General features: G+C 38.1%; 1 protein-coding gene across 1 annotated transcript; it reads right to left on the bottom strand.

The window, feature by feature from the left end:
- Positions 1–37: 37 nt before the first annotated feature.
- STAMBPL1 (STAM binding protein like 1) lies at positions 38–22,338 on the bottom strand. Its single transcript, XM_065843888.2, has 11 exons — positions 22,209–22,338; positions 10,962–11,156; positions 9,844–10,061; positions 8,661–8,736; positions 7,070–7,165; positions 5,443–5,797; positions 4,737–4,861; positions 4,149–4,286; positions 3,400–3,512; positions 1,641–1,740; positions 38–344 (listed from the first exon to the last, which is right to left on the bottom strand). The coding sequence occupies exons 2-11, from the start codon at positions 11,043–11,045 to the stop codon at positions 288–290; spliced, it is 1,362 nt and encodes a 453-aa protein (XP_065699960.1). The 5' UTR covers positions 11,046–11,156; positions 22,209–22,338; the 3' UTR covers positions 38–287.
- Positions 22,339–22,357: the final 19 nt, after the last annotated feature.

Consider the following 22,357-nt stretch of genomic DNA (forward strand, 5'->3'; position numbering starts at 1 on the left):
AAGTGACAAAAAGAAACATTACTTATTTCACAATTACTGTTGTTTGAAGTACATTTTATTGTTGTGTTTTATAGGTGATATTTGTTTACAAATTCAGGGGTAATGCCACTGAACTCCACCTTGACAGAGCAACAAAATAACTCCAAAACAGGCTAGAGCAATAAATATCAAACCATTCAATCTAAAATGTATAAATATAAAAGTCATTTCTGAAAATGTAGGAAAACCGGGAATCCACTTTTCTGTTTTGGTCATTTGTATAGTAACATCACTATAATCCATCCATATCACCTCAGATCCAGCACAATTATCTTTATGTCTTTCCCGACCACGTGGGTACATAGCTGCAGAAGAAGTCAACGCATTACTCACGGAAATCAGTTTCAGTAATATAGCATATGAGGGCTATTGTTTCCTTTTAATTTTCTGAGCCTGTTTGATGCTATGCCTGTCTATCGAACTTTGATTGTAACTGTCACTGTGCCTGTTCACAGGCAAAGCTGATCACCACAGGTCTATACTGCTGAATAAAGCAAGAACTACAACAAGCAATCAGAAATTAATTCCTAAAGAGGTTATTGTTTAGTGCTTAGCCTGTGAAACAGGTTATAGTTCTGTGCTATCCTTTATGTATCACAACATTCTTCCCCTGAAATGGGGAAGGAAGATGTGTACTATCATCTGATCCTGCAGTGGCTTCAGATGTGCCTGCCTACATTATAGATGATTTTTTTTTAAGCCTTTAGAACTAAATTGTGTCTTTAGACACAATCACAATCAATTAACAGCTTGTACTGGGTCTGTGGAGAAGAACATTTTTCAGAGTCAGGCTACCTTCTCTTTATCCCTACAGTCAATGATAAAAGAAAAAAATGAAGAACCTCAACCTCTCTGTCCTTTGAGGAGTAATATTGAAAATTTGTTGTTGGGATCTAAGAATGTCAATGTCTTTCAGCATTATTTCTCTGCATTTGATAACTTAATTTTGAGCTATATGAGATGCTCTATATTTGAAATGAGCCCCATTAAAAAAAATATCTTAATTATTCAAAGGTGAACATTGTTGTCTTTCAGATAACAGTGACATATCTGATAATCCTGAATGACTACACTAGTCAGCCATTCATATAGCATACTATGCTATTGAAACATCAAAGGATATGGTAGTTACTGAGAAAGGCTTACGAGGAGCCAGGAGAAAATTATAGGCAATGAAAGAAAGTGGGCTTAATCTACTTCTAGCTGCACTTTTTAGCAACTGGGATGTTCTGCTGGGACAATTCAGTTCATCTCCACAACTGTAGTATTTGTTTAAAAACTGAAGAGCTCAGGAATAACTCCTGTTTGAAACTGTGGCTTTTGCTTCTTCTGAAAGCAGGTAGAAGTGCTGACTGATGGCAACTGCCTCTGGTTAGCCACCACTTGAATGGCAGTGTGTAACACTCTTCTCATGGTTTCTACTGACTGCTTAAATAGACACTTGGTGTCTACTTTGGTCAGTGAAGCAAAGGTAATGAATTATTAACCAGGGGGAGAAAAATTATAAAGAAATCTGATCTGAAGCATGTATAATTTCTGCTTGCAGCAGAACCATGGGCAAGAATTTGAATAGTGAAAACCATGTTGGATTATATACTTACATTAAATAACCTAGGATCCTTTGTATGTGGATGAAATCCCTTCTTTTTACAAGCAGAAACTTCTAGCATGCCAGCAGTAGTAAGTCTGAAGATGCCAGTGCTGGAAAGCGAAAAATAAAACTCCTGTCACATACTGCAAATCCAAGGTTTTGCTACAAATTGCTTAACTTAACATGACAACAGAATGGTACTCAGTAACCGTCGATACACAGAAGCCAAGGCTGAGTTGGATTCTTAAAGGTATTTGAAATCAAGGGGAGTTGTACTCATGTCAAAGAAGAGATTATGAGGGGAAGGAAAGGGGAAGAAAAATCCAAACCAAATCAAGAAACTGAAACAACAACAGCAACAACAAAAACTCACAAAACCCCACAAAAACAACAACAAAAACCAACAAAACACAACAAAAACAACAACAACAAAACCCCAAACACGGTACTGGGTGTTGTTCCCATTAGGCAGGTTAGCACAGTAGGAGGCTGGGGCTAGTTCACACAGGAAAAGATATGAAACAGAAACTTAGGTGTTCCGGCTTGCATTTCAATCACTTGAACTTTAGAGGGGCAACTTAAAAGACAACAGCCTTTAAGCTAGCTGTTTAAATGACTAATAAGAGTAAACATCCTCCACAGTCTTGTAGGTAATGAAGTAATACAAAGCACTAGATAATGCACTGCTGCATATATACGAGCTAACACTTTCAGTATTGAATAAAACATTAGAAAATCCACCCTTCTGTAAAGAACCTTAATAGCTAATAACTGCGGGACAGCACCTGATTAATAAATGTTACAGATGATAGGAGTAACAGTTTAGAACTGGCTGCAGGGTATCAGCATAAACTGTGAAAGAAGTTTGGAAGACCCATGGTTTGAAAGGGTATGCAGACCTTCTCAGAGTTGCAAAGCCTAGTGCTTGTGTGGTTGCCATTCAATCTGTATTTACAGCTCTGCTACCTGAATGGGCCATGTAGGAAGTTATAACCAGAACAGGATTCATAGATGTCATCTATGGGGGCAGAAAGACAGGAAGAAAGGCTACAGAAATGTGCCCTGCGGCCTTGAAAATCCAAGCACAAAAAGCAGAGTTACGAAACAAAGGTTAGAAAAATCTTCAAGTTTCTTCCAAGTCCAACCCTCTCTGCTACAGCAGAATAATTTTGAGCAGGGTGCCTAGGATCATGTCCAGCCAGGTTTTGAATAGCTCTAAGGATGTAGACTTCACACCCTCTCTGGGCAGCCTGTTCCATCACAAACCTTCATATTAATTGTTACACAGTCCCACATTTTTCCAGATACTTATTGTTTGTTTTTAATGAAATACAAAATTAGGACCTTATTATCAAAAAGTGATCTTTATCCCTCTACTCCCCAAACTGCAATTTTCTTATAATCATAGACTAATATATCTAATCCCTTCACTTCCTTCATCAGACAGAATAAGGATAGGTCTGTGGTAGGGCACTGGCGATGAGGTCTCCAGGAGAACAGCTCCTGTCATTAGTAATCAGTTCAGCAGAATATAAAAACAAACTTTAAAACCTGGGGCTAGGAGGGAGAAGCCAAAAGCCAGAAACAATACTGTGCATATAGACTGACTGGAATGTAAGTCTAAACAACTTAAAGAAAACAAACTCACAATATAACATAACATACCTGCCTTACATCCCAGCGGACATGTGCTGTTTGCATTTGATCAAATTTTAAGATAAGGAGCAGGGGAAAATATCTAAATATTACTTAGAAAAATCAGAACTCACTCATTATGCTTTGGTGAACAAACAATTGCAATGGCCTCTGGCAACATTAGCTGATAAGAACAATGAGTATGAAGATCAACACTGGATAAGAATGCAGTTTGTGTTGGATGTGTCTACAAAAAGAAAGGGAAAACTCAACATCATGAAATATTTCTTAGAAATCAAGGTCCACATACATTCAAGGAACAATAATTTGTAACAAATGAAAGTATCAGTATTTCCCCAGGTTGGTTTCTTAAGTTTGTATTAACCCAGATTCTGCATTGTTAGGGTGGCTTTTCTGTATGAGGTTTATGGAGGCACATTAACAACCAGATGTACAAGCAATTTTCTGGTCATGGAAGGGGAAAGGGTGTAATGAAAAAGCACAACACAAAGGGAAATGACTTGACTGTGCAAAATCCCTAAGAGTGAAATTAATATAAAGTTTAAATGACACAACGTCCTCCCTGCAATTTTGAATATAGCAGAAAAAAAACATTAAAAATAATAAAATACACCTAAATAAATATAAACGAAAGTTGCACTGGCAAAAGCAGGTCCATTGTGTCAACAGGATGCCTCAACTTCATTAAGAAATACTCATCTATGGGAGAACATTAGCACTCATTTACATCACTACAATTAGAATAAGTGAGCAAATTAATTTGGATTGTTCCAGTTATTTCTTTAGTTTGTTATTCCAATTTTTTTTTTTCACATAGTGTATAGTGTTCATAGAGAAAAGCCAGAATCTGAGTCATACATACATGGATCCAACCCAAAGTGAGGAGATTGTACTGATCCTGAATACCAAATAATTCTTCCACATTCTCCATGTCGCAGTAGTCTGGTCCTGAAGATTGCTTTGGCACTATTACATGGGTAATAGTAAATTCATTATGTGTCTGTAAAACAAACATTGACATACAGTGGAACAAATTAACTAATGAATAAATACTCAATCAGAATCTGAAAGATGTCAGCCCATCAGCAGGACAGCCATTATAAATTTGATGACTCCAGTAGATTCTAACAGTCTTTATATTTCATTGTCCTGTAACTAAACCTCGCTTACCTTAGATGAATGCCAGAGAAAGTACTTGAAAAAGCCTGTATTGTAAAGCGTGCTGAAAAACTTGCTACATTTTATAACAACAGCAGTATATTTTGATCAGATGTTTGCCAAATAAGGCAAGCCCACACTGCTGAAGTGACCACTCAGGTTAAAATATGAAGTTAATTACATTAAAGACTAATAGTTTAGATCTGCTTTTGCTCTGAAGTCAATATGTTACAGGAAAATACTTCACTATTGAATATATTTTCCCCATGAAAGTGTGAGAGTTAAACTGTACCAGTTTTCCACAGAGAATTCCACATGTCTCTATTCCTCTTACTGTATTTGGCTCTGCTAGCAGCAGAAATTCGTGACAGAGATCCCTGGGCAAAATGACTCCTCTGAGTGCTTCAGCTAATTGAGCTAACAACAACAAAATAAAACAGAACAAAACAAAGAGAGAGAGAGAGATAAAAGGTCATTTGCACAGTGAAGTTCCCTAAAATAAGGAAATATGCACGGTTACAGGAAATTATTAAAAGTTAAAGAATTATGCTTATGACATTACAGATTTCTAATGAGACTAAATCTCCAGCACAAGCGCTTCACCCTAAGTTGAAGTCACCAGCCCATAAGACAAGCTCACAAACCTACCCCTGGAGAGAGAGTGAGCAGATACCATTTCCCAGGCCAGGGCTTTCCAGGGTGAACCACCACAGGTTCTGCTTCTTTTCCTTTGAAATCCATGGCAAAATTCAGACACCGAGGCTCAGTCTCTAGATCCAGCTACTGGCACTCAACTGGAAGATGTGAAACTATATAGCTAATCTCCTCTCTTAAAATGGAGAAAAATATATGGAACTGGTGTGTGTATGTCAACATGTTCACGCCTGTTTCATTACAGACACGCTCACAGTGAATAAATTCATATGCATACGTAATATATGGGCTGCTATAACTAGCAAAGAAGCAGATTAAAGAAAAAAAAAAATCTATGAACTTACTCTGAACAGCACTTAGAGTAGCCTCTGGCTTTAAGACCTGGTTTACTGGAGGTGAATGTCCAGTGCAGCCAGATGTGCCACTCCTCTCTTTTTTCTCAAGCAGTGCAGTAGATAAGGGACTGTTATCTGGTACAGAAATACAAGATAGCATATTTCCATCTATCTGTTCAGACATAACCATGCTCTCTTTGGTTTTCTGATCTCGAGCTAGTTCTTGCTTCTTAAGTTGATCCTCAAAGAACTGAAACTGTTCTGATTCAAGCTGCTGTTGCCGCATATGTGCAATTCGTTTCTTCTCTGCCTCTATTAGCTTTTGATGCTCTAATTTCTTCAGAAATTCAGTTTTACATTTGTTCTGGAAAACATGCAAAATAGTGACATCCTCAGAACACTAAAAAAATCTACAAAAAAGGAAGAGAAAGAAGCAAAGTAATCCTGTCATTAAAAAGTAAGTCTATTTGAACCTGTTTGCTGAACCAGCAAATACAACTGTATCCCCAAAAGCAGTATGATATGGAAGGAAATACAGTAAGTAAGGAATTTCAATCTGCATACTTGTGGTGTTCTGTTTTACTTTGGTAGTGATAACACTGGCCTCATTTGCCCATTATAATAAAATCATTAGAAAAAGACTTTGCAGAACATGGATGGTAAAGAAACTACACACAAATGCAAGCCCTTGCAATTTTCAGTGCAACAACAGATTCACGAGTACATGGGTTTTCTGGGTAGATTTCACAATCCATTTTGTTATCTGGATATGTTGCTTGTTGCTGCTGTTTGGATAGGTTTGTCAACTTTCTGCTACTTTCTTTCCTCAGCTTTCCCTGGGTTGCTTAAGCTGGCTTTGGTGCAGTGTGTCCCCAGCCCCAGACACATGAGGTGCCCTCTCTGCTCTGGTCTATGCGCCCTTGCCACCCAGCCAGCTGCTGTTCCCCAAACTGCACAGGAGACATGAGGTTTTGAGAGCCCTCCCTGCTTCCTGTTAAAGCAGAGCATCAAGCATCTCCAGAAGCAAATGAAAAAAAAGCAGAGCAAAGTCATTTCTTAAATGTCATAAACAAGATAGAGCAGGAAAGAGAGCCTCAAACCACTCGGTGACAGGAATACGGAGAGCATGGAGTGCATTTTGGTTTTTACCTCCCCATGATTCCCTAGGTTAAATCTAAGGGAAGGAAAGAAAAAGATGTCTTTTCCCAAAACAAGTTTTTAACACTACAGATCCTGTTTTCAGTGATCTCAACACACAAGATGGAGGTACTTAGAGTACCTGTCAAAGACTCAAACAGGATAAATTCAAACTGAAGCACATTCAGAGCCAAGAGACTTTTTCCACATACTCATCTGTCTGAACACTATCCTCTTTATAAAATAAAATTGGAGTGTATGCAAGACTACTCAGATATTCATAGGCTGTTATCTAAATATCACAGCACTTACATTTCCAAACACATACTTGCATTACTTATTTTCAAATGACCGACCAATTAGATTCTGAGAGGAAGTGAAAAGTCACCCTAAGTAGTCCATGAAATAATTACCTTTTTGTAGAACTGGCATTTTTAAGATGACTTATATGACAGAAAAAATACTCATATAAAAGATTTAATAACCATATAAAACTTACTTTGTTTTGCAAGTATTCTTGATATTCTAAGTTATATTTTTTTAAAAGATCTCTTTTCAACTCATCTGTCCGAGGAAATGCAACCTCCTTCAATTTCTTTGGGGTGGGGGAGAAAGATAGATAAGTTTATTTTACACTTTCTATAAGATCACCTAGAAAACAAATTCAACTCTAGTAGAGATTTCAAAAAATACAAAACAACAACAACAAGAATACTGCTCTTCTCTCAGAAATGAAAGAAATATACACTAAATCACCAGCTTATAAAACTTTCATAGTACACTCATTTCAATAAAGCTCTATTAATTTATGTCAGTGAAAGGAGTGACATGAATACTTCTTATCTCAAGGAAATATTAGTCCTTTTTCTAGCAATCTATTATCTCTGTTTTATTTAATAGGTGTGCGATGACTAACATTTTATTGTTCATGTAATTTATTTTAAAAAGAGTGGTCCAATTTTCAGTGTTTCAGGTTGGCTCATCACATTTTTTTCTGGGACTCTCCGAACAGAAATATGACTGAATACACCCACTTTCAGGTGGGAAAAAGTGTTTATTTGCAGGGAGAGCTACACATGCAGCTTCCTGTGACAGCCCCGGGAGACAAAACAATATTTTTGTAAAACAAAAACAATGCCAAATGTTTTCTACTGCTGCAGAGGTTACTACAAAACAATTTAGAGGTGATAGGCAAAGCGGGGAAAGAGACCATGTGCTTAATCCTACTGAGTGTCACAGGAGAGAGCACGTTAGATACCCTTTCTCAACACAGATGTTTCCTAGATTGTGGGCCATAGTCAAAAATTTGACATGAAGCATTTTGGCTTTGTATATAACATTATTCAGCTTTAACAGTAAAGAAAGCTGCAAATATGGAAGCATGAAGCAAGGTACACTTATGCTTATTTTAACAACTGTCATTGGGCAATTCCAGAGGTTTTAAGCTCAGTATAAGGCTGTATTTGAAATTTCTCTTTTAGGAAAAACACCATCACCACCCCCACCCCCCCCCCAAAAAAAAAAAAAAAAAAAAAAAACACCTCCAAAAAACCCCAAAACCAAAACTATTTTGTATATAAGTGGAGGAAAAAAATCTGGTAAAAACTAAGTAAATACTTATTTGGTAATAAAGACACCGAAAACATACATTGATTATTTAAAAGGGTAAGCAAATACTGCACAGACACCAGTAATGCCACACATCTCTCTTTCTCTCTGTTTGCAATAGTCACTTTGGACCCTTAGCCACTCAGATAACTGGGACCAGACTAAAATTCTAAGTACTGTTAAAATAGTGTATTTTTAACATGTGAACTTCCAGAAACAGATATACCCAGGTTTCCAACCATCTACCAACTTATTCAGAGACAGTTCAAATTCACCTTCTAGAATGATAATTTAATTTCCTGTGATGATCAAGTTATTAAACCAAAATAAAACATGAATGACTAGTGGAGAAACATATCAGAAATTCAAGCTGTGCTGGCTGCCATGTGTGTATATGTGTACTGGAGGAAAAGGAGTGCTAGGAAAGAATAGAGGGACTCTGGGGGAGACATTTCTTAAAGGCCAGGAAACCATAACCCTACCTTGATAATATCTTGTTTTTCTGGCACTGCACATTGGTGATAGTCTCGGTGACTGGGCAGCTTTTCTACAAACAACCTAGAAAATTAAACATGCATGTGTTCACCTCAGTAGCCAGAGGAATATCCACATTAGCTTTTATGTTGACAGAAAGATCAGTTTCACATAACTATTAAACACTGGATTCCAGATGACTTGAAGCACAGTTTTGCACATTTGTTTAAGATAACACTTAAATTCTTATATAGATTTGTATGGAACACATAAGGTAATGACAGGAGATTATCTTCTACATCTGAATATATTTTGGCTTTCATTACTAGAGGGTTGCGTTGAAAAGAGGACTAAACTAGCAGCCAGCACCTAAACATAGCCCTCAAAAACACCTTCCACCCTAGCCACTGTTAACAATTCCTGTTTCTACTGTCTTGATCAGCTGAAATGCTGAATCTCAAATGGGAAGTCCAGAATGCAGCACTGACTACCATTAAGGCAGACCAAGCTGCACAGCTAACTGCAGTATTAACCTAGTCAGTCATCTAAATTATGGCAACACTCAGCTGCAAAGAGTTTGGAACACACAATTGCTATCATTCTTCCAGGAATTTGTGCGATGTTCACCTTCCAGTCTCTCTTTTTATAGAGAGACTATAAACACAATCCATATCGTGGATTTTACATTTACTCCTGTAAGAAAAGGTAAATTATACTTAGTCCTTTTTGAGAAGTAAAGAGAGACAAAAAGCTATCTTTTCATGTTTTATAAAGTGCTGTGCAATACTACCATCTTTAACATCAGCAGAGTTCATAGGGTGTAACTATTAAATGCTCAGAATTCTTATCTAAATATTGCTTTTTAAGCCATGAACTGTATTTAACCAACATAATGATAGATACAGAATAATCTGTGAGAAACAGTGCTCACAGGCTAGTGCAGTAGGGTCAGCTTCAATCTCTCTATATTAGGTCAGTTCACACCTGGCATTAATAGATGGATAGGACTACTGTACTAACAGCTGAGATGAAATCCTAACAAAGACTGTGTCTAGAGTAAAGATCTCCAAAGATCAAAGCTATTCTGCAAGAACACACTAAACATTTTTCTCGTAATCTAAAGAAGTGCCCTGTTTTCAGTGCAACTTTTCATTTCAGTTTACTCAGTAATGACTACAAATGGTTTCTTACGTTATGAACTTATTATAGAAAACAAAAGCATTCTCCAGGTTCCCCTCCTCCATATACACTGATGCCATTCGCTCCATCTCTACTCCAGATCTAAAATAGCGACGTGGAGTGATATCTTCATTGATTGTGATATTGCTGCCAAGTTTGCTTAAGGCACGTACTCTCTCTTCTGGGGTCACAGAGATGTCTGTATGGTCAGGAATAGCTACTAGCTTTCTCTGAAAAAGAACAGAGAGATTAGCAAAGAGAACTAGCTATTATGTCTCACTTTCAGTAAGTGATCTCATTCAAGAAACTCAAGGGAAATCACCTCTTTTCTCAAAATAGGCATTGATTTCCCCACTGCTAGCCAGAGCTGAAACATTCCAACATGTTTCTCAATTGCAAATAAATTGTGATTGCAATTACAAATAAGAAGTTATCTTATCCCCCTCCTGAAATCTTCAAATACAAAAAAAAGGCAGAAAAAAATATTAAGATAAAATTAAGTATATCTCTGTAGAAACAATCAGAGGCAACACAAAGTATCTTCTCTTTAGAATTCCCCACACATGAAATTCTATAAGGTTTTGCCTAAAGTTATTGTAATAATTAGGTGGAGGGTCTGAATACTCGGACCCATATTACATGATATATAGCATACGAGTGCAGGGTAGAGTTCACCTAACAAAAACCAGTAAGTTCCCCTGGTCAGTCAACAGTTCAGTTCAAATGTTCATTTCCAGTTTCAAATGAGGCAGATAAAGCCTGAGTTAGAACTAACTCTACTGAAGAAGCAGCATAGCTGCTGATTATAAACATGACCTCCCTGTTAAGGGCTAAATAAGTGGTTACTGCAAGTTGTTTCCTCTTATTTTGATTATATTTTTTACTCTTTCTATTAAAAATGTTCATTTCTACTTCTTAAAAACACCAAAACAAATCAAAACCCCATAAATATGTATATAGAAATAAAATAAATTCCAATTAAGCCACCAGGCAGAACTTGTAAGGAACTGGCAACTGCAGGAAAAGGCCCTCGTAGCTGACAGCGAGCACTGCTAAACAGCTCTCTTAAATTGTTTCCTATTTGAATGAGAGGGTGCTAAGCCACTAAAGCATTTCTTTGAAATACATACCAATGAGCTGACAGTAAATGGTTGTTCCATGTTGTTCTCTGTCTGCAAACCAGGGAGATCATTCTTTTCCTCCAAAGTCTCCATCTGAATGCAAAGGGCAGTATCAATCCAGTGCTCAAGACTGGCAGCCAGCTCTCTCAGGGATTATTAGCCCAGGGGAAACTTGAACACAGACACATTAGTTGTGGTTGTGTGCTGGAAAAAATATGACAAATCATCCAGATTAGAAATGCATTCAAATGCCATGTAAATTTGCATGCCTGCACCTGCTCATTACTTCAGTATCACAATACTTACTTATTTCATAAGAACCTGAAATTTATCAGAAATAAAATCTAAACCAGAAATGCATGGGGGCTTGCAGGACAGTTGTGGACTAGCTGGCCTGTTCTAATTTTATCACAGCAGATTAGAACACAGTATAGCAAATTATTTTTACAACAACTTAAACAAACAACCCAAGAACAACAACAAACCCCCAAACAAACCACCCAACACCATCAACTTTCAAGCATTAAGTGAAAAACACAGGTCAAAAACTAACCACAGAGTCTGTGCTTGCTTGAGCATATGTTTTGATTAACATTCTTATAAACAGTGTGAATCTGGCATAGTTCTTCCTGCTAAGCCTATAATTAGAAATAAAACTTTGCACACAAATTCATATCAGTAACATGAAGCAGAGAGAATATTTCAAGCATCACGTCCCACCCGCACAGCTTGCTGACTTCAACAAAACACAAAATACAATGAACTCTGATGAATCAACTGACAGTAATTGCTTCTTGCACAGCTCTGAAAGAGTATAGACAAATATTTAGACTTGTTGTGGTCATCAGCAAAAAAAAAAAAATCCCAACGAACTCCTGAAAGGGAAATGAATTATTTAAATTAAACTAGAAGTATGAAAACGAAGGTCCTAATGTGGTTTTTCACTTCTGTGCACTCAGTCTAAAGAGATTTGATCTTGAAGGCTGAAGGCACTTCATCTATTGCAATAAATATGATTTACGCTTTTGTAAAAGCATAAATGGTGGGTTCAGCAAAGATATTTTCTCAGCACACCTCTCTCTAGAGGCCAGTGGACTCTGGCTTAGAGAAAAGCAACTCTAATGTGTTTATAACCAGCTGCATTTCTCAAGTATTGATTTCTGTATCTGGATCATCTTCATTTTTTTCCAAAAACTAACAGTATCTATTAGATCAGTCTTTAATTTTAACAATTAATGCAAGTAGACACTAAATCCATTTAATACTTTCTTTAGAATAATCAGAATCATCCCATTTTATTCATAAAAGCCCTTACTGGCACACCCATTCCACCTTATTAATTCAATCTTACCCTGCTTTTATATACGACCTCCCAAATTCAGTGAATACATTCTTGCTTGACTTTATACCCGTGTTTTCCATCTTCAAGGTTTGTTTTTTTTTTTCCTCATCATGAGGTACACCATAGGTCTGTAAATTCAATTTCAAGACCTGCTTTTTTCAAATTAAGGTATTCAAAATGCTTGCACAATTTGTGACAAAAAAAGGAGCATGGCTTATATACCCAAGACATCAATGTTATTTGTGGCTGCAGTGCTAATGGAAACAATTCTCCAAACATTTTAATTTTATAGACATGGATCTCTGGTGTAAGATCAGCTTGGCAGGAAAGACTATTCAGTGCCTATTGATGAACTGTAAAAAGGCCCCATGGGACTGAAATAATGAAATATTTTTGCTTTAGCCTACTTGAAGAAACATACTGCCATATGGCTAGTTCCACCCGAAATCCATCTTAAGCTGGACTGCTGTAGATGTGGCAGACTACAAAAAGAGAGGGCTTAAAGCTTGGCAGAGCTCATGTTAGACTTCTGCCCCTGCAGCTCATATTCTAAGCAGAAATAAAATCTTCAGTTTGAAAAGACTTCATATGCTCTGTGTGACTCAGGAATAATGATTAGAAAAAAAAAAAAAGTATATATTTTAAAACCATTTATTCACTCACTTATCTGTCACTTGTGATTTCTCCTAGAAGCAACTTGGAGATCTACAATAGCTGAATGACAGGTTGTTTTTGGTCTCAAGTATTCATCCAAATACGACAAACTGATTTTATTAAAAAAATATTGTTCAAAAGTAAAAGGTGCAGGAATGTATTTCTATGCAATTTGCTATTTCAATTAGGAACTTTTGAGCAAGAAAACTGCTTTTCAAGTACTTTCGCACTTATGGACTTTCTCTAAAACCTAGTGAGGAAATGGACCTTTAAAAGAATGCTCTTCAGATGCTTCCCTAGGGAGGAGATGTAATATGGATCATATGGTTCTTTCAGCTATTACCACACCTTGAAAACCTTCCAGCCTAGCTAGTAGGCAAGCAGAAAAATGTTAGTGCAGCAAGTGGGAAACAAAAAAGTCACTAAATGGTGTTCTGTTTTTCACGTGGGCCAGTATTCCCAAAGAGGTCTTTGTTAAAGAAGCCTATAGAACTGGCACAGGGAGACATCGTGGAACTCTTTACTTGCAAAGATTTCTCACCTTGATTGTGTCTAAGAATATTTAAGTTATAAATATAAGTTAATTTGGTGACTTTTTTTTAACCTGACAAAACATTAAAAATAAACAACAAAAAAGTGTGACACTAAGTATTTTAAAGAAGAGACATCTGGTAACAGAAGAAACTCACACTTCCTCAAAATTGTGTCAGAGCTTTGAAAGGATGAAGCAGCTCTGCAGAGAGCACAAGTTAAGTCACAGTGCAAGAGCTCAGCAGAAGAATTGCTGCAAATAAAAGAGGAAATAGACTTTTAAAATTTGCCTTCAGGGTCACATTAAAAAACAGACACTACAAATAAAGAAGAACTACTAGGATGAATTTGTATCACCTTTACAAAAAGGTCTGTTAAGGCTCAAATATATTAGCTATTATAGGTGGCAGCATAATTAAGAAAAAAAATCCTAAAAAGAAGGTAATGCGTCTTATGACTGCACTCCAATATATTATCCTTAACATGTGGACACACTGGACAGAATTATAAATTATTAAAATGCAGAAAGTCAAGCTTTACTAAAAACACCACCAGAGTCATGTCTGCCAGTTCCCAGGAATGCCTCTCTGCATAATGATCCTTCACAATCACCTTCAGCTGCTCAAAGGCCATGATATTGCCAAGGGGTTTCCCTCACTCCCACCATCCTTCTTCACACTTCCACTTTGTTGACACCAGTGACTTCAAGGCAGGTTGTAGGTCATCCGAATTAAAATCAAATGGACTTTTAAAATTAATTACTTCCTTCTCAAACTCAGAATGCGAGGGAAGAGGCATAAACATGAAGCTAGCAAAACAGACAGACTGGGCCCTTTCCAAGGCAGTGCTGTCCTAGATTGATATGAGCCAGCTTTGAAAAATGTACTCTAAGAGCTTGTGCAGTGCCTGTAAGAATTGTGCAGTCCAGATGAGGGACATTTTGCCTTCTGGAAATACTCTTACATTTCAATCTACAAGAGCAAAGAGAAATTCAAGTATCAAACCTCTCTGTGTAACTAAAACTAATTATATTCAAACATACAAAATAGTTATGCTAATACAGTAAACTACACTCCAACCCCAACCACAGGGGATAAGTAGCAATGCTAGCTTGGAGCTATCTTAGTCTATTAGAGTGTAAAGTGCTCTAAATTCCAAGAGTAAAGATGCATTTTTCTGCTTTACAGCTTCAGGCATTCCAACTAACTTAGATGGACTTAGGTAACATTTGACTAAGAATAAATGTTTGAACATTTGGCATGCAAATCAAGCTTTTTCTAATGATTAAATTTCTGACAGTTGTTATCAGAATATAAGAATTTAACATCAATTCAACAGTTAGGAAACTTTATTTCATTGGTAGTAGCACTACTCACTAAATCCAATTTTTTCCTCAAAACCCACCTGTTTTCCTGTATCATTGAGCTTATTATACTATTTATTAATCCTTTGTAAAATCCAGCTTTATTAAATCAAAGGTCACAGAAACAGAGCAAAGTGAGAAAATCAGCACTTTAAGTGGCATTGAAAGTCATTCTTTCTGTTCAGGCTAACAAGCATGGTGCACGTACCAGGCAAGTCAATAGCAGAGAGAGCAATCTTAACTTAAAAGTATATGCAAATAGTAGTACATGAAGATAGAATATGCATATCAATATATATCAAGTACCTCAAGAGTAGGCTAATTAGACAGAGATGGTATGAGAAGATCTGGAGAATGCATACATGAACTCTCATGGTTTTCTGAGAGGTATGATATCACAATTAATCAGAAATTCTATAATGTCTTCATAGTTCACTACATGTTGGTATGTTTCAAACAATTGCCAGAATGGACTTATGTGGACAAAGAAGAGCCCCTCTGTCTGTGTTCAGAGTCTGAGAGCCATGGCCCAGCTAAGTTTGCAAACTACGTAACTGTGCTCTGTGAAGAAGGGAAAGGTGGTGCTCATGGTTGCACACCAAGGCTTATTAGCTCGAGTGCAGTATGAACTACTCAAGTTACACAGTTTGTGTTTGTAATGCCTTGTGTGAAGCCAGATCACAGTCCGGGCAGGAAGAGCTTGTGTCAGTCTATGCACCCCTATGGCAGGCTCCGAAATGTCTGTTGAGTATAAGTCTTTCACCAATATAACCTGACTATGCAAGACAGCTGTACCAGAAGAGACAATGAGGCCAAGCGGGACCATGCTTTGCCAAAGTATGAACACAGTGACTGGTGGTACCCCAGCTGGAGTCGTGTTGCTTAAACCTTATAGAGATGACACAGCCTCAAAGAGGGGCTCAGAGTACCAGTGCCTCTGAGAAACTAGTTGTCTGCAGAGCACGAGGACTGAATTTCAACTCATCATTGTAATCTCAAGGCTGCTTTTCCTTCCTCAGTTCTTCAGATAGGCTTTTAAATGTTGAATGACCTCTTTAGATTTATGAACAAGGAGTTGCCTAAGATAAGTAAGTATTAATCGTTAGTTTCCACATTGTAACACTAGTTACTGAGAAACATTGTTGCAGCCATGGGGAAACATTGTAGCAACCACTGTGAAACATTGTTGCAGCTTTACTAAATTTTTGAGACATTGATATTTGTTACTCTGAAATATTGTTATTAATCACTTCAAAACATTAGTTTCCCTTTGAAACATTTTAAAATCCCAGCAGAAGTAGTCATAGCACAATGTCGCCACGTCAGCAACCTTTGTCAATATTTTGACTATCGGTCTTGCTAGAAAGCCGCATCGAAGAGGTCACTGGTAAAATTTTCCACATTTTCACATTTTTCATTCAAAACTTAGCTTCTGTTAAAAATAATAGGGACTTGGGGCATTAGCAATGATTAATTATTTGCATATATTTTGATAGGGGATTATTTCAGAAATACCCTTTTGTTTGATATTTTGGTGGAATGAAAGCCCAGATGGGGTTCCCATCAAAATCATTCACTTGGGTCCATTGGAATCAGGATCCTTACAGTATATCTAGAAATAAAGCTTACTTCAATACTGTAATAAGAAGTTAAAACAGAAATACCCTGGTTTAGTGCACTGTGAAGTGTGGCAATTATAGAAACCTAGCATAAAGTGTCTCAAACCATAAAGGGGTCAGGCCTCACTAAACCAGACAAATTAGCAAGTACAAAACATACCTTTTAATTATGCATAATGAACCTAAATTGTCCCAACAAATTTGAAATAATGCATATCCAATGACTGCCAGATGAAGATAAAGAACTGCTTCATGTTAGTAGGTCACCCATGGTGCAGACACCAGTACTTCTGTACTTTGAAGTGGATGTTCAGATGAATTTGGTGAAAAAATAGGTTAGAAATACAGGCACCTAACTCATTCATCTCTTTTTGAAATGCCAGGCCATGTGTTGGCACAGCACAGAATCATTTATACACCCACTTGGGTTTGGTATAAAATATGCTAAAACCCAGCCTAAGTAGCAAACTGCCTTCTGTTGGTTCTCTCCAAAAAAGAAACAGCATGTTCATCTGTCAACACATTTTTTTGAAACAGCTGTTCACCATTGCAGTAAGTGATTCAGCTAGTATAGTAAGTAGTCTCTCCTGAAAACAAAACAAAACAACAAAAACAAAAAACAACAACAAAGCACTGAATGTCATGGCAAGATCATTCTCTTGTGCACAGAAAAAAACCCCTAATCAACCAAAACCAACAAAATGGCTTTTCAATGAAAATAAACATTGCAAGGAGTCACTTGCTGACAACCCCACACCTTTCATTGGAAAAGTTGCTCTTCATAGTAGAAACTACCAAGCTTGGCTCTAGAAAAGACTGTCTCAGTAATGGTCTATAATTTAACACTGACCCTTAGCTCCATGGATCCATTGAAACAGCATTGCCAAGCCCTCCTCCCAGGGTCCCAGGGGCAGCTGCTGGGCTATACAATCATCTCTCCTAGAAGCAGGTTGAGGTTACATCCTCTTTCTCACCTACTGTGAAGGACCAGTCCCAGTCACCTCCCAGCACACTGCCTAGAGGTCTCTGCAGACAGTGTCAGTGGCATTCAGACAGCACCATATTCACATCCTTGGGTAGAGAAAGGGAAAAATCATGTGCAGAGGAGATCTTCTGTGCACAGACTTGCCAAACCCAAGTCTTGGTTGTATGGTTGTACCACTCAGTGCAATATCTTACATCACAAAATTGAGCTTTATTTTCATGTAAAGAAAAATGTGTGTGACACAAGAGTCTGTTTTACTACAGTTTAAAAAGTTAGAATAATTATCTGAAGACTTAAAATTGTTGTGCTAATACTTGGATGACTGTAGTTAGTTAATGTTGCTACTTAAATATCACTGACTGGCTGTTTTCTAGAGACAGTTTCTCTTTTGGAACAGATACAAACATTACTGCATTAAGAAGCTACATCAATAAAATTAGATTGCTCTTGGATATGCTAAGGCTCTGATAAACCACTACAACATGCAGACAACATCCAACATGGCACATGCAAGAACCTGACTTTTATTCCCAAAAGAGAATGTGAATGTAGAACCTACAGGCTCTTCCCATTGCTTCAAACCACAGGAGAACTCTGACCTTCACCTATTTTCTCATTCATTTTTATGCAGACTATTTTGAAGTCTAGTATGTTTGTGCTACTACAACATAACCCTATGTATCTGAGCTGTACACATGGGTGATGGCTTGATACCAGATTGATTAATATGGTCTATCTACAAAGATATTAGTCACTTTTAAGACAATGTCCTGGAAAAAAGACTGGAAATATTGAACATTGAAAAATGCATCTGTGGACTGCCAACAGTTCTTTGTCTTGTAATTTCTTGTGTCAAAACAAAACACAGTCCTTCCCTCTCTCTTTTTGGTAACACCATTCAGTTTCAGCAGAAAAGCATTTTTTAATATAATGGATAAAGTATCACCAATGTTAGAATGTCTTGGATTACAAGCAACAGCCTTCTTAGGCAGTCACTGAAATATACTTATGCAACACAGAACAGCATCTTTCCAGTGACCCACTAAAAGGATGTTCTAGACGTGGTGTAGAAAAACAGTGCCATTTCCCTCCTTCATGAAATCCACAACAATTGCTCATCTAAAATTAGTTTACCAGGGCACAATAAGCCTGAAGAGGCCAGAATAAAGAGAAATAGCTGCTGTTATATAATTTATTCTTTAATGATTCAACTGAAACACTGAAAAAGGGGATACCTGCAACACATAACATCAGTGATGAAACTGACTTCAACCATGAAGACAAGACGCTGTGTTGCTAAGGGAAACAAATGAGAGGTTATAATCAGCACAGAGGTCTGCAACATTTCACAGACTTACAAGAAACAATAAAAGCATAATTCCTTGCAAAGTCTCAGGTTTCATAGATTTTTCTGTCTGTAGCCCTATTTCTCTCAGACAAAAAGTCCCACTGGGATAAAAGTGTTAAGAACCTTCCCATTCTTAGGTAATGATTTTTCTGGCAATATTTGCTAGTTAGTTTTATAACCTCTAATAAGGACACTTGTTAATTGGGTAACTGGTTGCAACAATCATTTCTTGTTTCTATCTGATGACAAATTCCTACTCTGTCTTTCTTCTTGTGGTTCATAAAGTAGGTGACAAAATAAGGGGAATTCAATTTAATTGACATTTCTGACATACAAATTCACAGTACATCTGAAATCTCTTAAAGTGCCTATAAAGAATGACGCTTGTCCTGTGGCCTCAAATCTAGAAAAAATAATTTTGGGCATTGGTTCAATGGATTCTGATTATTTTGTACATTAATGGTTAAGTAAGCAAAGTGCAGGTAAAAATCTGATAGCGGTATTACCTACAGGATGGAGTGTGGTCAACCAGTACAAATAACTACCAGTTAATCTGGCATGTTTCTGCAGTATGATGCTTATATTTAGATAATACAGTTAGCTGATTTAATAATGAAGTCTTTGATCTCCTGTCCTATCCTAGATGATTCAGGATGTCTCATCCTATGAGCAGATGGGGGAAAAAAACACAGGAATGTCTGGATCTATGAGAAGAATACAGCGTGCTTTAAACCATTTTTTCTACTTGGATAGTTAAAATATTTAATTTCTCTTTCGTACATTTGCTGAGATTGACACATATTTTAAAGCAGCACTAACTGTCACACAGTCAGCGCATACGGCTGCTTGAAAGTCAGCCGAATTATCCAGAATAACAAAGCTGAGCACAATGATTTGTAGCTAACATTTTATGCACTTGCAGGCCAAGCAGCTATTCAGCCCAGTGAAGCTATGTGCGGACTGCCTTTGAGACTATTTCTAAATCATTTGCTTTTCCCTTCAGTATGAGATTTTGCAGCCTAACCAAGCTTCTTTCCGTATCAGTGAAGAGAGCTAGACATCTCTGCAGGCCCTTTGACAGTAGTTCAGAGATGTCAAAAGAGGAAGATACTTTCTAGGTGACTATGTAATGAGTCCACAGCTTCCCTAAATGCAATTCCCTATGTTGTGTGCTGAACGGTGAGTCATCTAGAACTGCCACTAGGAAGTGGTAGGCAATGGGTTGTGTCTGAGCAGGTGCTTGACTCACAGCATTACCATGATCTATCATCATTGCTGTAAGATTTAAAATGCTGGATTTTTGTAAGAGTGACGCCTCTGCAACAACAATATTAAGCCACTACACACAGAGCATTCAGGAACTGTACGAGCAAGATAATTTTCTTTCATGGACTTCTATTTATAATGGAAACTATGACCAGAAAATATGTTTTGTGGCATGGCAATCTAAATGTTACATTTTTATTATAATTATATAGACAAAGACTTTCATTACAAGACAGCAAACTAAGTTTCAGAATACAAACTGGAAAAGTAACCTTTGATACAGAAAAAATCTCAGGAGTCCAATAAGAACAGAAAAAAACCTCACTATGCATACAAGTTTGGCAAACAGAGATCAAATATTTATTTTTATACAGCATTTACTCAGAGTCTTCATGCATAAGTCACCTTGTTACTCCCTCAGCAGTTGAAGATTTCATGACAGCCCTCACCTTGAGCTATACTTTTCCTCAGCTTGATTATTAACTTCCAGGAAATGCCTGACCTTGAGCATACTTTATGCACATAAAACCACATGAGAAATACCTTTACAGTATTCCCGTGGCAATATCAGTTCTAAATGATTGCAGGATTGATCAAGACACTGAATACTATTTTTAAACATAATACTACCAAAAAAAAACCCTATTCACTTACAGCTATTTAAAATTTATATATATATATATATATATATATATATATATATATATATATATATATATAAATTGTGCCTACAGTACTATACAGCATTTGGAAATGATGCTGCCTACGCTCTCCTGTGATCTATGAAATCCTGGATTTGACAACGCTGGCCTTTGGTTTAGTTATTCATACCTTTAGCATTTAGACATGCAATATACTAGGCAGAAACATCAGAAAATCCAGCTGTTACAGAGTAACACAATATGTTACCTCAGTAACATCTGCAACAACAAACCTGGACCCCATTCTCCTAGGAATATTTAATGAAGTTACAGGTCTACACCCCATTTTCTAGGACAAAATGGTCTAAGGCAATTTATCAAATATATGTTAACTACAACTTTGGACAGTCTACCACTTTAGCATGCTGTCAGGAGAACTCATTTCTGTGAAGACAGAACTTTCTCAAACCTGGTGTTTGCCTGAGGAGCTACAGTCCACCTGAGACCTCATAATCGCACCACTTTCATTCTCAGTAAAAGGTGGGGCTTTTATCTGCCCATGACTTCTCATACAAGCATTCGGAACCTTGTGCATATTAAATTAAAAAAAACAAACAAACAAAAAAAAAACAAAAAAAACCCAAACCAACAAAAAATCCAAACCAAAAGGAATTCCCCCAGAAGACATTTTTTGACACTGTTCTGAAACGAAACAGTGCAGCCATGCACGAGAGAAGTGAATTATGTTCCTCAGTGCACTTTGGAGGGACACCTTAAATCCCACACAAGTCAGGATGAGGTACATGAGCAGAAATAGCTTATGAGAGAGTTACAGACGCCCAACTGACACAGTTTCTTCTTTATTTTACATTCTTTCACTTCCTGTTCCTATGATAATCTTTCACATGTATATGGAAATTACTTAAAAATAGAATACTGTTATAAGTTTGATTTCTCTCTCAAACACCATAACGTTCCGATCTCTGCTTCCCACCATGTTATAATCACCTATTTTTGTAGACGCAGTGAAATCAGCAGCTTTACCCAGCCGGGGCTCGCTGCTCCCCGCCCGCCCAGAAGTCGCCAGTCACACCATGATGCCCACGCTGCATCCACGCACCAAGAGCTGCTCCCTCTCTCCTCCTCGCCCCAACGCGCACCCCGCCTGGGGCTGTTCACACATAAAGTTCCGCCCTGTCCGGAGGAGGGTGATTTTCAACAGCCCTCCGGGATCGCAGCACCCGACGCCCGGGGCGGGGACGGGCCAGACCGATCGCGCACCGGGGACATTCTCCAAAGCAGTGCAGCTGATGGGGCTCGTACCGGTCCCGGTTCCAACGGCTCGCCGGCCCCAGAAGGGGCAGCGCAAGGCACGGGGCCACCGCCTTCTCGCTCTGTCCGCAGGCACCATTGGCGCAAGTCAGCGGGATGGAGGCGGGGAGGGAGGGAGCGCCCCACCAGCTCCCTGCCCGCGCTCCTCAGACCGGGGAAGGTAGCGGCTGCTTACCGGATCTGGCATCCGTGTGAGCGGCCCCGGCGGACGGTGCTGGAGACAAAGCGAGGGGCGCCCACCCCGCCGCGGGACGGAGAAGCAGGAGCGGCGGGGCGGCCTGGGCCTCCACCGCCCGGCCTCGCCCCGCCGGGGCTCGGTGCCCT

The sequence above is a fragment of the Patagioenas fasciata genome, chromosome 8 (assembly GCF_037038585.1).
Source record: "Patagioenas fasciata isolate bPatFas1 chromosome 8, bPatFas1.hap1, whole genome shotgun sequence".
Classification (NCBI taxonomy): domain Eukaryota; kingdom Metazoa; phylum Chordata; class Aves; order Columbiformes; family Columbidae; genus Patagioenas; species Patagioenas fasciata.

Excerpts from the sequence above, each read along its gene's own strand:
- STAMBPL1 (XM_065843888.2), bottom strand. The coding sequence starts at position 11,045 with ATGGAGACTTTGGAGGAAAAGAATGATCTCCCTGGTTTGCAGACAGAG. Across the intron at positions 7,166-8,660 it reads AAAAACAAGATATTATCAAG|AAATTGAAGGAGGTTGCATT; the intron begins GTAGGGTTATGG and ends CCCACCCCAAAG. Across the intron at positions 4,862-5,442 it reads TACTCTAAGTGCTGTTCAGA|CTCAATTAGCTGAAGCACTC; the intron begins GTAAGTTCATAG and ends TGTTGTTGTTAG.